Below are 16,774 nucleotides of genomic sequence, written 5' to 3'. Positions count from 1 at the left end.
ATGCTATTCCCTTCTTCCACCTTTGACTTCAAAAGGTATGTTCTAGTATATTTTCTTTGTACTTCAATCGTATTGACCTACCTTATAGTTTAACTATACTTCTTTTTCTTCCTTGTAGGGTCCAAACTAATCGAACATACTTCTCCTAACTTTTTTGTTATAGTCTACTTTTTGTTGCTTGATTTGGTGAAGATTTATAATGTACTATGGTTTTGTATTCTTACACATGTATATTGACATTGTTTGAAAGATTTTTCTTCGTGGACATTTTCAATTTATAATTTTAAATTAGCTCAATTTTTATTTCATTTTATTTTGTCTTACAACTTTCTAGAAAATAACAAAATGAAATTGCAAATGGTAGAAAATAATTTTTTTAAAAAAATCTATTTTTTATATATTAAAAAAAAAAAAAGAAGTAGTTGTAAATAGACAAAATTATTGATTTAGTTCAACATTTTTTTCAATTACATGCTAAGATTTAAAATCTTAATTTAATTTAAAATTCACATTCAGTAAACAAAGTTAAGCTTTTTTTTTTTTTTAATGAAGATGTGAAGGATGGAAAAAAATTGTGTGAATTTTTCTAGGAGACAAGAATAAGAAATAAATCTTAAAAGGATTCAACGACCTCAACTATTATAATTATTAATTTTAATTAAGTTAATATTTGATTACGTCATACATAAATATATTCAATAATATTATCTTTTGACATAGTAAATAATGAAAATAGGCCTAACATGTATTCAATACTAGAAGGAAGAATGTTCATTCTATTGCAATATGACAATATATTTTAGTGTTATGTTTTACAAATTGATAAGAATTAGAGTTTTTACAATTTTTAAAAAGAATATGTTGAAAAGAATAATCTATTCTGTTTTACAAATTAACCTGTTATGTTTTACAAATTGAAAAAGGAAATTAGAGTTTTTACAATTTTTGTCGTAAAAGGTTAAGAAAATAGGACTATAGTTGAAAATTAATCAACAATAGCAAAACAAAACAGACAATAACAAAAAAGAAAACTAATCTCATTTAGAAAAAAAAAAAAAAAAAAACTACACTAGATATCCAACTCAACTCAGCATCTCAAATTCAGACAATAATTACAACTCAACTCAACTCTAAACCCAAACATAGACAATTTAACTCCCCATATAATAATTATCGACTCAACTCGCTTTTATGGCGCATCAAACGCCTCCTAAGTGAGTTTGATTATTCTATCTTGTGGAGAATTCAAATCGTAAGTAAAAAAACTTATTTTTTAATTCAAAATATTTGATTTTAAGCCAATTTGTGTCTAATCCAATCCATAAAGTTGAAATCGAATTGATTTGGGAAGTTTTAGTGATTGAGAATTATGGTTCACGTATAAAAGGGTCTTTAATTCCAATTCCCCATGAGTTTTCATGTCACCTTACTTGGCAATCGTTTTGGTTTTTTTTTTTAAAAAAAAAAAAAAAAAAAAAAAAAAATTATGCTTGTCCTTTTTTTAAAAAAAAAAAATTCTTGTCAAATTTTAAAAATAAAATAAAATTTTTAAAACGATATTTTTCATTTTTGAAAACAGAAATAATGTTTATAAATTTAATTCTAAAAAATCGAATAGTTACAAAAACCGACATTCTAAAATTAGCATAAAATATTAAATATACGGGACTTATAGCATGCGGTCCTTGGTCTTGCTTTTACTCACAGACGTGCAAATTAGTGGAACTCCACCTTTGGTTTTGTCGCCAATTTCAACCCATATTTTTCTAGAAATATGTTCGGTACGTTGTAATAAATGGGGGAAATTACTTTATTTCCATCTTCAACATTTAACATAATTATGCTCCTTAAATAAGACATCTTTTAACCTAATTATTATTCACATGATATCATACACCCACCCAATATTAATGATTAGTTGCAAATATAGTAATCAGATTTAAAATATTAGTAGATATAACATAATATAAGAGAATTTGTAAATATAATCAAATTTAGTTTCAGCTTTTAGAGTTGATAGACCACATCGTTAATAGGAGTCTATCAACGATGAAATCCATCACGGATAGATTTTGCTATATTTACAATTCTTTAAAGTAACTGCTAAACACTTGATTATTAGTCTTAAAAATGCTACCTATCGCAATTATCCTTCATTAATTACATGTTTTAATTTTTAAATTTTAAGCAATATTTAGTGTGAATGAATTTATAGAAAAAATTAGGATAGATGATTTAAATTTTATGTCTAATGAAACTCCAACGTCTTGTTTGATAATGGTTTTGTTTTTAGTTTTCTATCGTAGAAATTTAGATATTCTCCTAAATTCCATATTATAGTTCTCACATTTTTCGAAGAAACACTCTAATTTTTATTTAAATTCGAAAAATAAAAACAAGTTTTTAGAAACTACTCTTTTTAATTTTCAAATTTGGTTTGGTTCTTGAAAACACTAGTGAAAAGTGGATAAGAAAACAAATAAATTTATAGGTAGAAATAATATTTATACGCCTAAATTTCAAAAACAAAAAATTAAACGAGCCAAAGCTTCTAATTTTGTGTCTAGTAGATGTCTGAATTTTAAAAAATACGGAATAGACCGATAACCTATTAAACACAAAGTAACAAAAATTAGGAATTTATTAGACACAAAATTTAAAGTTTAAAAATATGTTAGATACTTTTTAAAGTCCATAGTTCTATTAAACCTAAATTTAAAAATTTATTAGATATTTTTTAAAAGGCAAGAGATGAAATAAAAACAAACTTAAAAATCTAATTACTATATTTGTAATTTAACTTTATTTTTACCCACCATAATTCAAAACCATACTATAACTACAACTTCAGTTATTCTCTAAAACTACACATAACAAAATAAACTAAATGAAAACATTTTTTTTTCTTTAGTTATTAACCAAAAACATATTTTTGCTAAAGTTTTCTTTAAATAACATGAAGTGGGTTTTTAAAAATAACTCTCATAATCTCCTAAATATTCCCTAATTAATTTCTCCAAAAAATGTATGTAGCAATTTGACCTTGTTATTCGTAAATTTAAATGTATTTTAAAATTAAAGTCAACTCCAAGCAGCTCAAAGCTAAAGTTTCAAGATTTAAATTTAAAATTAAATTTTTTTTTTTCTATTTGAGTAAAGAAATGGCTTAATCTTATTGGGAATGGGCATATCCAGCTTGGGTTGTCCCTCCATGGCAGCCAAGAACAGTCTGTTTTTCAGACTTTGGAAAATCTCTCAAGATTTGATTTGAAGTACCCAATGATGTCGTGGAAATGTCGATGTTGATATATCAAGGAGAAATTTTACTTTCTTGTGTATAATTCAACAACCCGTAGAGTGGAGAATTTGAGCATTTGATCTCTTAAATATATATGTTTTTATTAATTGAGCTATCTCAAGTTGCTCATAATCGTATGTTTGATGGACTCAATGAGTAGAACTGGGAGAACTCTACTCCTTGTTTGATCTAATAAAATTTTAAACTTATTATGGATCCACGACTTAAAAAAATCAATTTAATAACTTATTAATAGTGTGAATTTCAAGACTAAACAATTCTATTACTACTTGTCTCTCTGACGCTTCTTAAAAAAGTAATATTTATTGTAAATTTTATAATCATATTAATGGATTTTCCCTCTAATCATCATTCATAAAAAAAAAAAGCAAGGACTTATGAGCCATAAAAGAAAATTATACCTAAGATAACTTTATTGCATTTTTTTTTAAACTCATTATCCTAAAATGAACATTTTAGATGCCATTTTTATTTTTAGAGTATTACTTTATAAATAAGAAATGTAGATTCAAATCTAAAATTAAAAAATTAAAAAAAGAAAAGAAAAGAAAAGAAAGAGAGAGATAATTTATGTCTAAACGTTGGAGCTAATCAATTGACTTTAAATGACTTCTAATTTTTGAAGGGTAGAAATTGACAATCTAGAGAAAATAGAAAATAGTAAAGGAAGCAAAAAAATTTCCCAACATACAAAAAGTAGCCACTTAAAAGAAAAACTTACAAATAAAGAAGTTTATTAGTTACATTTACCTTTTGAGAAGAAAAATAAAAAAAACCAAACCCTAAATTCACTTAAAAGAGATAAATAAGGAAAAAGAAAAAGGGTGGGTAGTTGTGCTTGAATGTCTCTCCCGAGTTTGTTGCCAGCTTTGATCTCTCAACCATTAAATTAAAAGACAAACTCAACAAAAATTAGCAGCCTTTATTATTTCATTCACTTTTTTTCCACTTCAACCCTTCACTATTTCTTTCTTAGACATGCACCCCACATTCTATTCTACCAAATAACACAAAAAAAGGCAAAAAAGAAAAACCCCACTATTTCTCTCCTCTCTTCACAAACCCAAAACCCAAAACCCAAAAAAATCAGAAGAAAAGAAAAGAAAAAAAAAAAAAAAAAACCCATTTCTTGTTTGCTCCAATACATTACATTTTTTTTTTTTTTTTTTTTTGTTGAAGAAAAAATTTTGGATTCAAAATGGTGAGAGCTTTGATTCAGCAACCAAGTGTTCAACAGTCAAGATCATTTCAATTGAAAAGAATGGTGGAGCTTCCTGGAAGACAAACTCATAGTTTGATTTTGGAGAGTGGACAAGAGGGCAATGGTTCAAGAGATTCTTCTGAACCCCAAAGAATTGGATGGGCATTGAGTGACAATAAAAGCCCTGTTTTGTGCCTCGATGGACATGGTATCAGAGCAAGAGGTTCTCGATGTCAATCTAATTCAGGTAAAATCATGTTGTTTTTACCTTTTAACTCATCGAGTTACTCTGAACTTTCGATTGCATCAAATAGCAAAGAAAAAGACAACATTAGAGATAAAACCTTGCTTAGTAACCCTTTTGTTTTGGTTTTTTGTTTTTGAAAATTAAGTCTATAATTACTTATTTCACCTGTAATATATACTTTTTACCAATATTTTCAAAAACTAAGATAAATCATATTTTGAATTTAGCTAAGAATTCAACTCTTGTGCTTAACAAATCGTTTTAAGAAATTGGGAGAAAATAGACTTAGTTTTCAAAAACAAAAGACTAAAAATGAAATAATTATTAAACGGGCTTTAGTTTTTGTTAAAATTTGTGAGTTTTTTGACAAAGTTATTCAACGGTTAGTTTGTACATATTGAATTAGTGAGTTTACGAAGATCTTTAGTGGCAAGTGATTATTAGGGTTCAAGTCAATGTAATTGAAAGTTTACGGTGAAAATTGATACTACTTGACAAGTTTAGGGGTGACAATTAAAAATTTCTCAAAAGTTTCCTTATCTTCTTACCATTTTGTTTCACCGATATGGAATTTAGTCCTGATGATTCTTGTCAAATATATGGGATTTTTTTTTGGTTTCAGATTTGGATTTGATGAAAGCAAAGTTTGCTAAATTGCTTTTGGGTGAGGATATGTCAGGAGGTGGAAAGGGTGTTTCTTCTGCTCTAGCTTTGTCCAATGCTATAACAAACCTAGCAGGTTTTCTACTTATAATCTTTGTTATTATATATCATTCATATCTAGAATCCTAATGGATTCACGTTTCGATTGTCTGACCTCTTAGTTGAGAATATATGTTTTAACCAGTTGAGCTAAAATCATATTTATATTGATAAGAGAAAATATTGCTTTGCAGCGTCTACTTTTGGAGAGCAGAAGCTTGAATCATTATCTCCGGGGAAGAGAACGAGATGGAGAAGAGAAATAGAATGGTTTTTATCTGTAACCGATCACATTGTTGAATTTGTCCCTTCGAAACAAAAGTCAAAGGATGGAATAGACATGGAGGTCGTCCTTCTATCCCTAAACTCCCTTTTTTTCTGAGTTCAACACACCTAACCTCTTGGTCGAGAGTATATGTCTGACCATTTTGTGTTCTAATGAATTGGTTGTTTTTCTTCTTATAGATCATGGTGACTTTACAAAGGAAAGATTTGCTCATGAACATTCCAGCACTTAGAAAATTAGATGCCATGTTACTTGTAAGTACCTTAACCATTTTCAGTTCTATCATCCTAAGGACCTTAAGGTTTATTATCTTTCATTTGAATTCTCACTTGAAATATCATTGACAGGGTTACCTTGATCAATTTGGTAAACTACATGAATTTTGGTATGTGTCAAGAGATGATGAATCTGCTAAAGATGACACACAGAGAAATGGAGACAAATGGTGGTTACCAGCGGTTAAGGTACCTCCGAATGGGCTATCGGACGTTACTCGTAAATGGCTGCTGTTTCAGAAGGAATCTGTAAACCAAATTTTAAAAGCAGCCATGGCTATAAATGCTCAAGTGTTAACAGAAATGGAAGTGCCTGAAAGCTACATTGAGTCTCTCCCTAAGGTAAAAGAAAAACTTTTGATATGAGAAGTACGGACACTTTAGCTTCGTCGACCTCACCGTATCCAATATGTACATTTGTTAACACACTAGATGTGTCAAACAAGTAAAAATGAATCCAACGTTTGTTAGGCACATATCGGGCACTAGTTTAAGCATAATAAGCCGGCACAAATAATAATATACAAATAATACAAAATTTTGAGAGAGAAATATGTCAAACTCGTTTAGAAATTGCATGCTTTAGTAAATGTTATCTGTGTCCAACATTTTCTAAAAATGACATGTCATTCTGTTTGTGTCCTGTCGTATCCGTGTCTCGTGTCTATATTTGTGTTTCTTATCCTGTGATGATTGGTTCTATGAAATTTGAAGCATGAGCTGAATTCTGACTGTCTTATTGTAGAATGGAAAAACAAGCTTGGGCGATTCGATCTACAAGAGCATAACAGATGATTATTTTAATCCAGAGCAATTCCTAAAATCAATGGACTTGTCAACAGAACACAAAGTGATTGATCTTAAGAACAGGATTGAGGCTTCAATTGTGATATGGAAGAGGAAAATGCATCACAAGGATGGAAAGTCCTCATGGGGTTCAGCAGTGAGCTTTGAGAAAAGAGAGATTTTTGAAGAAAGAGTTGAAAGCATTTTGTTCTTAATTAAACAAAATTTCCCAGGGATTTCTCAGTCTGCTCTTGATGTATCCAAAATCCAACATAACAAGGTAAAAAGCCAAAACTTTGATAACTTTTTCGGCTTTCTTTCAAAACTACCACCCACGGAGTAGAAATTCATTAGAATGTTGAATGGAAATTAAGACTTGTCTGGCAATGTTCATGTTCCAAGTCACTACTACACCGTTTTAAGTCCTAATTTTCGTCAAACATTCTATTGTATTTCTACTCCAAGGGTAGTTTTGAAAATTTTTAAGAAAAAAGTAGGGAAATCCTTTTTCTACTTTCCAAGTCATGGCTACACCTTTTCAAACTCAAATGACCAGACAATCCAAACAACTTGAACTCCCAAACCCAAATTATAAGGGTTAAATTAGGTTAGATTAAATTTTTCCTATTTTAGTCAAGTTGGGTTGAATAATTTTTTTTTCCGAGCTGACCCAATCCAACTCAAGTTACAAACATATATATATTATAAGTTTTAACTTTTGGAGTTTAGCCTTAGGTTGAAATTTTTAATGTTTTTCTTTTAGGATTGTTACGATTATTGTCTTTATTTAAAGTTTATAATAGATGTCATAAATATTTAGACATATATTGTAGTAGATAAATTTAAATATTTTAAAGTAATAAAAATAATAATAACCCGACAACTCAATTCAACCCAACCTAGTTGAAGACTCTATTTAGGTCTTTCAGGTAGCCAACTTGTCCCAACGTGTGTACACACCTAGTTGAAACATCAGCAATCCTTTAATCTTCTTTCATCTTTGCTTATTGTTCACAGGATGTTGGACAAGCAATCCTAGAAAGCTATTCAAGGGTAATAGAAAGCTTGGCATTCAACATCATGTCAAGGATTGAGGATGTACTTTATGCAGATACCATTGCTCGAGAGTCGTCGATCGAGAAGTCATTGGAGAATCTTTCTATGGATACAGAGAAGCAGCTGAGTTCAAGTGATTCCCCAGCTTCAAAAACACTTTCAGATTTCATGGGTTGGAATGTTGACAATGACAGTTCTTATATAAGGTCATTAGCCATTAAAGAAAGTTGCTGTAAAGAAGAAGAAGACATAAATCTTATCAGCAAACCTGGTAATGTTGTAACACCAAAAAGATTGTCTTATTTAGAGAAGCTTGAGAGTTTAAGTGCTTTAAGAAGTCCGACAGCTCGCCACTAATGGAAAAAAGTAGAAAGGTAAAAAAGGAGAAGGTAAAAAAAAGAGATGGGACAAGGATATAGAGGAAGGTAATAGTGTGAGATTTTGAAGTTTCATCCAATGTAAAAAATTCAGACCCATGTAGGATTTTATTAACCTATTCTTTTGTAGGGCTTCCTTCCTTCCTTAACTGCAAAGGAAAGAGAAGTTGAATTTTTTTTAACCTTGGGGTTTGAAATATTTGCAATGTAAATTCTTTCTAGTTGTATTAACATGAAGCTAATCTAACATCTTCATTTTTCAAAAAAATCATTTTCTTACCTTGTACCTTTTCCTAGCAAGTGAATATATTATGAAGTTCATTTGTTTACCAATTTTGTCCCCATGTATTCATTTCTTTACCAATATTGGCTACATATGTGACTGTATTTCTGCTTTGAGTCGTAGACGAGACGAGTTGCTAGGATCCTTTTGATAACAATATCGATTTAAAAAAACAATATGCTAATTTACTCACAATTTCTTTGATGTAGTTCTCCTACTTAAAAAGTGTTTGAATTAACAAAAAAATGTTAAAAATAGAAACAAGTTTTAAACTATATTTTTTTTTTCCAAATTTGGTTTAGATTTTGAAAGCGTTTCTTAAAAGTGGGAAAAAACGCTTAATTTTCAAAATAAAAAATGAACATCTTTGATAACGATTTAGACTTGGTTTGATAATTATTGGATTTTTAATTTTTGGATTTAAAGAATTGAACTTGTAAACACCACTTCTGTTTCTTTTTTTTTTTTAACCTACTTTTGAAAAGTATTTTCAAAATGTAATTTTGATTTTTGAAAACTAACCAAAGTAGTTTTTGTAATCTAAGAATTCAAAGGTTTACTCAAGAGGATGAGAAAACTATGGTAAAAAAATTTGGAGAACCCAAGCACAATTTAATCGAATGATCCCTAAATGCACAATTTTCAAAAACTAAAAAAAAAAAAATCAGATGGCTATAAAAGAGGCTTGAACTTTTCGGTTTTGAAAATTGCCCTTTAACAATTCCTTTACGATGATCTAACATTTGAATTCTTAGAAAAAATCTAAAAATAATAACAAAACTTTTAAAACTTAACATGGTGAGAAAGTAAAGAAAAAGACAGAAAAACTCATATGTAGATGTGGTGTTTATAAATTTACTTTTCAGAAACAAAAATAAAAAATAAAAAACTTATCAAACATGGCTATTAAAAAAGACCTATTCAATAGAACTTGTCTAAGAGAATGAATTCAGAATCATTGTATTACAACAAAATGTCATTCTAGGCATGTAGAGATCTTCTGATCATATAATTCAGCATATCAACATACCCTTTCCAAGGGTAATAAATCCAACAATCATGAAAGTTGTATATCAATCACTTGCAACATTAACTAGCTATATATTTGTTGGTTAAAGATACCAGCAAATAAGTATCTGTTGAATTCACTTAAATGAATGTTTCAGATCAAAATGTTAATCATAAAAAGCATTCATCATTACAAGATGAAATTTAACTTTTAACCTCATCCACATTTAGGACCAAAAAAATCAGGGGCGATGATTTAGGTTTACATTCTTGTAGATGTAGAGAACTTGAAGTAAAAAGAAGCCCCAATTGTCAATAAACAGAAAACTACAGAGAACACATTCCTGCAAAGCAAAGCGTGTCATAAAGGCATTGAAATACCTGCAAGATAGACAGAACAGCATCAAAGAGGGTTCTTTTCTTACATGGATCTATATAAAATGAAATTATTAAAAGTTAATGTCAGAACTCTTGTAATAACTCATTATGGGTGTGTTTGGCTCAAGGAGTTGAGAAGTAGGAGTTGGGAAGTAGGAGTTTGTGGATCATATTACTAAAAAACATCAATTTTATACCTTATCAACTCCTTATACTATGAGCCTAAGAAGTTCACAACTTCCTAAACTTCATAACTCCTTAGAACTTACTATTTCACTCTTTACCCCAAAAACCCCTTATATGACCTTAGAATTCAAGGACAGTTGTACAATCTATAGAACAATTCCTGTTCAAGTAAGGTCACATTTATTATGTGACCAAAACGACAAGGATAATAACACCACCTGCAAAGGTGCATTTGGGACATGAGTTTGGCTTCCCAAGCTTAACCAATGTTTAGGATGAGGAGCTTCCAAAACAGAATTTTATTGGAGAAACGAACGAGTTTGAACAATAACCCACTATTCAAGCCTCCTCAAACTGTCTCTAAATCTATGCTTTCTAAAGCTGCACCCCGACGACTTGCCTACCCATTGACTTAAACTCCTAGATGTACTAAACCTAGCTTGAAGATGCTGAACTCATGCCTGACACCCCCCTAGATGTTTTTCTTTACTCCGTACTTTCACACTCTTCTCGTTCTTAAGCACAAAGTTTCAATTACTGTTTATTATGGGGAATTTTTTTTTTTTTTTTTTTTTTTCAAAATAAACTCTGTATTACAAGTACTACAAAGAAAATATAAGGAGATAGAGTACTAGACATCTAACCAAAGTTTAAGAGCCAAGATGATGCCAAAAAATTGATTACCTCGATTTTAGCAAAAAATCCTACTATTTTCACTCTCCAAGCCTCACACAAACATAATCAATATAGCATCAGTCTAGTAGCCCGGTTTCTGAATTTTGAACGTAGTAGCATCTGAATTTTACAACTCAGCTTTTGGAAGAGTTACCCAAGTCCACAAAAACCAAATAACAATCCCCAAAACTTCCCAGTGAACCAGCAGAGAATGAACAACAAAGAGTCATTATCCTCATAGCAACCCCCACAAGCATGCCATATGACGGTTCAGGTGCAAGTGGGGTAGGAAGAAGAGAAGGTACATGTCCAAAGGAGGATTTTATATCGAAGGGGAATGAAGAGAACCTCCCAATAAGCGAAAATTAAACGGCCCCGCACCTACACATAAAAAGGGAACTCTCCCCACTCCTATTAACTTGAACACCCATTGAATACTAATTACAACAATAACTCAAAGAACCAAAAATTGGTTCAAAAGTCTTTTGCGGAGTGGAGGAAACGTATTAAAATGTTCAACAATTCATTTCTTTGAATTCTTTCCGGCCAAATAGCCCAAACACGTGCACCCACCAAAAGCTGACTAAGTCACGATCCATGAGTTCTAACTAAGAGATGCAGTTCTATGGATTGTAGGATCAACTGATATTCCATTGAAAATAACTGAGATGTGCATAAGTTAGTATGGGTTGCACAATCACATTTCAGACAGTGACAATAATAGATAGAATAGAAATGATATGATGACACTACTATTGAGATATGCATCACAAATTTTTTGAAGGGTTCATAATTGAATAACAGAAAAATTCTCTATCATCAACTAGTTGAAAACTATATCACTTGAGACTACTTTGAAGCTTGGTGATAAATTAGAAGAGTCGACACATAAAAGTAATCTACCACAGTTAAGTTGTTTAAAACCTAGATTAATGCTATAATTGCGAGATCAACTATAGTTACTTCTAATATATGATCAGTTATATTAAACTCGGTTCAAATACTAAAATTGATTGCATCACTCGGCTCGCTTCTTTCATACACCAATCAAAGTGATGTTTTCCATCTATCATTTTCACCTATATGGCTCTAGTCACAATTCAAAGCTGATAGTGATTCTAGTAGTACAGGCATGCAGCAACAATCACTAAATATCCAAATAACAACAGGCCTATTAATTCAATCGTACTGGAATTCTGCAAGATATTTGCATTTAACTAGACCCAACTATGATCAGATCCTAAAATTTATAAAACATCCGATATTAATTTGAGAGAAAAAGAAAATTCTATGAAGTGTGAACAAACAAACGGATATTCAGAACACTTCCTTAGCAACATTCCTCCAATAAAAACAATAATGGAGAATCATCAGCACTCACTAGAACCAGATGCAATAAGAAACTTAAGCAAAACATACCCTGAGGAACCAAACCCCATCCTTGAGATTCAATGGTCAGACTTGAAATCAATCTTGCTGCGGCTATGGCGCTGTGCAATGGCATCAGTGACCCCTGACTACTCAACTCCACTGGTAACCTATTATCAAAATCTATTCCACAGTAAAGAACTGAACCGAATTTCTTCCTGTAACTAATGATTATATGATGAAATGATGAATGAGATTGACATTGGAGGAAAGAGACAAGTCTCACCGCGAGGTGCAAGGTAGACGCGATGTAGAAGCTGTGGAGGGCTGAGATTGACAAGGGGATTTGAATGGAGATAGCTCAGAATATGAAGATCTTTTGTTGAACTTTGGAGCGAGGGATTGCAAGCGAGATGATAACCGAGAGACTGTCTTTAAGGACGCCATTGGAGACCTCCTCGTTCTGAGTGAAGCTTGAGGAACTGTAATGAAATGGACCTCAAAGAATTAGAGAAGGGTTTTATCAGGCATTCGAGTGACAAACGTCGTCGATTTCACGCGCTAAACAAAAATTGCTATATTAATTGAATTTGAAGATTTAAAAGGGTTTAAAGCAATTTAAACATATCTTATTAACTTAAAAAGGATTTTACCTGGTCGTTTGGTAAAATGAATTAAAATATTTATAAATATAACAAAATTTTACTAGAGATATCCATTTACCTACCGGACGGAGAATTCCCAAGTAGATGGAGAATGGAGAAGGGAAAGGAAATAACTTTTTTTCTTGATGGCTAAATGGGGATGAGGATTATATTCCCCGTCCCCGACCCGATTCCCTACCTCGATGAATATATTATATAATTATATTTATATAATAATTTATTTATTTATTTATTTATTAATTATTATTATTATTATTTACTCATATTCTGTTTACATAAAACAGAATATAAGTTTACAATGATAACTATTATTATTATTATTTTATTTATATACCTTTTTTTAAAAAATGTGGTATAAAAAGTTAGTTATTTTTTAATTTTTATTTCAACCTTTTCGTATTTTAATACATTTCTAAATTGTTTTAACATTTAAGACTTTCTAATCTAAGCCATAAATGTTTATAGTATTTAAATGGAAAGTTTTGACTATGATATTGTAATATTTAAATTTTAACTTTTAGAAAATATAAGATTAAATTATATTTTTACATATATAATAGTATTATTTTATAATGAATTTTTATACTATTTTCTTTGATTGAAAAAATCATTGGAAATAACTCATTTAATATATATAATTTTATTTGGTTGATAATAAATAAAATTGTTTAAAATAAATATATTAAAAAAACACACGGAAAATTTTTTCCCGCGAGGAACCCGATCCAGTTTTCTTTTTCTAAAACTGCTGAGAATAAAAAATGTAGTTTTTTTTCCTAATGATTTCTGGTGAAGATGAGTGAGGATAAGCATTTTATGCAACCAGTTATTCCAGTTTTCTATTGTCACTATGACCATTGGAGCATGCTTATGGAAAACCTACTAAAATCCAAAAGGTATTGGCACCTAATTGAAACTGATTACAAAGAACCAAAAAAGGGAGAGACATTATCTGAGGTGTGGCAAAAGGAATACGAAGATTTGATGTTGAAGGATCTCAAAGCTAAGAATTATCTATTCCAAGCTATAGATAGAACTACTCTTGAGCAAATTTTAGAGAAACACACAGCAAAACAAATATGGGATTCCATGAAGAAAAAGTATGAAGGAAATGCAAAGGTTAAACACTCAATTCTCCTAGCATCGAAACATGATTTTGAGATTCTAGAAATGAAATCAAATGAAACTATCACATAATATTTTGCTCGTGTTATGAGTGTTTCAAACAAAATGAGGATCAATAGAGAACAGGTAAATGACATCAAGGTTGTTGAAAAAAATCTTAGAACTTTAACAGAGAAATTCAACTATGTGATAGTCTCAATTGAAGAATTCAAGAATATTGATACAATTTCAATTGGTGAACTATAGAGTCCTCTCATTGTACACGAGCAAAAGTTTCACAGAAACAAAGTTGACGAGCAAGCCCTCAAAGTGACCATTGATGATCAAAATGAAAATAAAGGTCGACGTCGAGGACAAAGAGGCTATACAGGTAGAGGTAGAGGCCGAGGATGGCAACCTTTCAATAAGGCAACCATTGAACGTTACAAATTTCATAAGCTTGGTCATTTTCAGTATGAATGTTCAACACTAAAGAATGTCAACTATGTTGAATTGAATGAAAAAGAAGAAATGTTGTTGATGTCCTATGTAGATGTGAATCATGCTTCACAGGAGGACATATGGTTTCTTGATTCAAGTTGCTCAAATCATATGAGTAGTAATAAAGTTGCATTCCATGAGTTAGATGAAGCTTACCGAGATTCAATAAAATTGGACAATAATACCAAAATGAGTGTACTTGAAAAAGAAATGTGAGGTTATATATGAATAATAATTATCATGTAGTTACTGATGTTTTTTATGTTCAGAGCTAAAGAACAATATTGTAAGCATTGGACAACTCTAAAAACAAGGTCTTTTTGTTCTAACTTAGGCAAGAAAATGTAGTATTTATCACCCAGAAAAAGGGTTAATTATTTAACCGGAGATGATGACCAATAGAATGTTCATTGTAAAGGTGCAATTGCAACTCAACAAGGAGAAGAATGCTTACTTCCACACTACCTTAACCAATCTAACTCATCTTTGGCATTGTCGATATGGCCATTTAAGCCATAAAGGCTTGAGAACACTTTATGCTAAAGATATGGTTCGTGGACTTCCATAACTAAGTGCTGAAACTATTACGTGTTGTGATTGTATGGTTGGAAAATAACATAGAGACTCAAAAATTATAGTTGATACGTGCAGATATTGTGGATCAATCTCTCAAATGTCAAATAGTAAGAAAAAGTATTTCTTCTGCTTCATAGATGACTTTACAAAAAAAAAAAAAAAAAAAAAAAAAAAAAAAAAAACTTGGGTATATTTTTTAAGCGAAAAGCCAGAAGCATTCAATATGTTTAAATACTATAAGAAATTTGTTGAAAAAGAAAATGGCTTGCCCATTATATGTTTATGAACTAATAGGGGAGGAGAATTTAACTCACGGGATTTGAATAAGTTTTTTAAGCAGCATGGTATTAGAAGATAGTTAACCACAACCTACATTCCCCAGTAGAACGACATACCAGAACGGAAGAATCGAACCATGTGAACCTAGTGAGATGCATGTTGCCTAAGAAGAAAATGGCAAAAGCATTTTGGCCTAAAGCAGTTAACTGGGGCAGTTTATGTGCTGAATAGAAGTCCAACATTAGCAATAAAAGACGTTACACCACAAGAAGCATAGAGTGGAGCAAAACCCACTGTGGGCATTTCAGAATATTTGGGTGCATTGCCTATGTGCACATACCTGATGAAAAGAGAGAAAAATTAAAAAAAAGCTTTCCTTGTGTCCTTCTAGGCATCAAGGAAGAATCAAAAGTATATGGACTCTATAATCCATCTACAAAAAGGATCGTAGTAAATCAAGATGTTGTTTTTTACGAAGAGAAACAATGGGATTGGAATAAAACCTCAATCCAACAAAGTTTGTTAAACCCTGAATGGCAAGATGGTGAGAGAGAAGTCAAGTTGATTTAAGACAATGTTCTCAACCATGAAGAAGGTAAGGCTAATACATATATGAAGAATTGAGATCAATGCCGACAATCAACATCCTCTTCAAATGTGTCATCATCAGCAAATGAAGAAGGAAGAATACAACGAGCTCTAGCTTACTTGAATGATTATATTACTGGAGAGAGACTTTCAAATGATGATAACATTGAAGCTCACATGGCTCGAACTGATGCGGACCCAATCAACTTTGAGGAAGCATTAAAATTTCCTATATGGAAGTTAGTTTGGACGTTGAGATGGCCGCAATTGAGGAAAATGACACGTGGAAGCTGACTAAATTACTAGTAGGTGCAAGGAAATTTAGGGTGAAATGGATTTACAAAACAAAATTCAATGAACATGGAGATGTAGACAAATACAAAGGAAGGTTAGTGGCTAAGGGTTATTCACAACAACAAGGAATGGATTGTTCTGAAGTTTATGCACTAGTTTCAAGAATGGATACAGTGTGTGTGATATTATCTTTGGCAGCACAAAAAAGGTGAAAGATTTTTCAACTTGATAAAGATTTTTCAACTTGATAAAGATTTTTCAACTTGATGTAAAGCTTGTTTTTTTCATGGAAAATTAAATCAAGATATCTATGTAGAGCAACCAATGGGTTATGTGCAGAGAAGAAATGAGCATAGAGTATATAAGTTGAAAAGGGGATTGTATGGCCTAAAACAAGCTCCTAGAGCTTGGTTTAGTAGATTGGAAGCGTACTTTAAGGGAAAAGGTTTTCTGAGATACTACAGTGAACAAATCTTGTTCAAAATGGCTACAAAGGTAAAATTCTTATTTTGATTGTTTATGTACATGATTTAATATATACGGGCGATGATGAAGATCTGATGCAGAAATTTAAAGAATCCATGTTAAGTTCATTTGATATGTCAGATTTTGGGAGAATG

The 16,774-nt window shown here is 31.0% G+C and overlaps 3 protein-coding genes across 3 annotated transcripts; 2 read left to right on the top strand and 1 right to left on the bottom strand.

Moving 5' to 3' along the window:
* Window positions 1-4,231: 4,231 nt before the first annotated feature.
* Window positions 4,232-8,542, top strand: LOC120080139 (rho guanine nucleotide exchange factor 8-like). Its single transcript, XM_039034708.1, has 7 exons — window positions 4,232-4,767; window positions 5,390-5,506; window positions 5,664-5,815; window positions 5,935-6,009; window positions 6,103-6,372; window positions 6,776-7,096; window positions 7,834-8,542. The coding sequence occupies exons 1-7, from the start codon at window positions 4,518-4,520 to the stop codon at window positions 8,227-8,229; spliced, it is 1,581 nt and encodes a 526-aa protein (XP_038890636.1). The 5' UTR covers window positions 4,232-4,517; the 3' UTR covers window positions 8,230-8,542.
* A 1,037-nt stretch (window positions 8,543-9,579) lies between these two features.
* On the bottom strand, window positions 9,580-12,668 carry LOC120079520. Its single transcript, XM_039033730.1, has 3 exons — window positions 12,434-12,668; window positions 12,199-12,317; window positions 9,580-9,921 (listed from the first exon to the last, which is right to left on the bottom strand). Exons 1-3 carry the CDS (start codon window positions 12,592-12,594, stop codon window positions 9,902-9,904), a joined length of 300 nt encoding a protein of 99 aa, XP_038889658.1. The 5' UTR covers window positions 12,595-12,668; the 3' UTR covers window positions 9,580-9,901.
* A 939-nt stretch (window positions 12,669-13,607) lies between these two features.
* LOC120079306 lies at window positions 13,608-14,633 on the top strand. Its single transcript, XM_039033459.1, has 2 exons — window positions 13,608-13,931; window positions 14,184-14,633. Exons 1-2 carry the CDS (start codon window positions 13,608-13,610, stop codon window positions 14,631-14,633), a joined length of 774 nt encoding a protein of 257 aa, XP_038889387.1.
* Window positions 14,634-16,774: the final 2,141 nt, after the last annotated feature.

This window comes from Benincasa hispida, chromosome 6 (assembly GCF_009727055.1).
Source record: "Benincasa hispida cultivar B227 chromosome 6, ASM972705v1, whole genome shotgun sequence".
In the NCBI taxonomy this organism is placed as follows: domain Eukaryota; kingdom Viridiplantae; phylum Streptophyta; class Magnoliopsida; order Cucurbitales; family Cucurbitaceae; genus Benincasa; species Benincasa hispida.
This window is presented reverse-complemented; position numbering and strand designations above follow the sequence as displayed.

Bases quoted from the DNA above. Each gene is read 5' to 3' on its own strand.
- LOC120080139 (XM_039034708.1), top strand. From the start codon at position 4,518: ATGGTGAGAGCTTTGATTCAGCAACCAAGTGTTCAACAGTCAAGATCA. The intron at 6,373-6,775 runs GTAAAAGAAAAA...GTCTTATTGTAG, and splicing joins ACATTGAGTCTCTCCCTAAG to AATGGAAAAACAAGCTTGGG. The intron at 7,097-7,833 runs GTAAAAAGCCAA...TATTGTTCACAG, and splicing joins CCAAAATCCAACATAACAAG to GATGTTGGACAAGCAATCCT.
- LOC120079520 (XM_039033730.1), bottom strand. From the start codon at position 12,594: ATGGCGTCCTTAAAGACAGTCTCTCGGTTATCATCTCGCTTGCAATCC. The intron at 12,318-12,433 runs GTGAGACTTGTC...TTTTGATAATAG, and splicing joins CGTCTACCTTGCACCTCGCG to GTTACCAGTGGAGTTGAGTA. The intron at 9,922-12,198 runs GTATGTTTTGCT...TCTATCTTGCAG, and splicing joins ATGGGGTTTGGTTCCTCAGG to GTATTTCAATGCCTTTATGA.
- LOC120079306 (XM_039033459.1), top strand. From the start codon at position 13,608: ATGAGTGAGGATAAGCATTTTATGCAACCAGTTATTCCAGTTTTCTAT. The intron at 13,932-14,183 runs GTTAAACACTCA...GGTGAACTATAG, and splicing joins AGTATGAAGGAAATGCAAAG to AGTCCTCTCATTGTACACGA.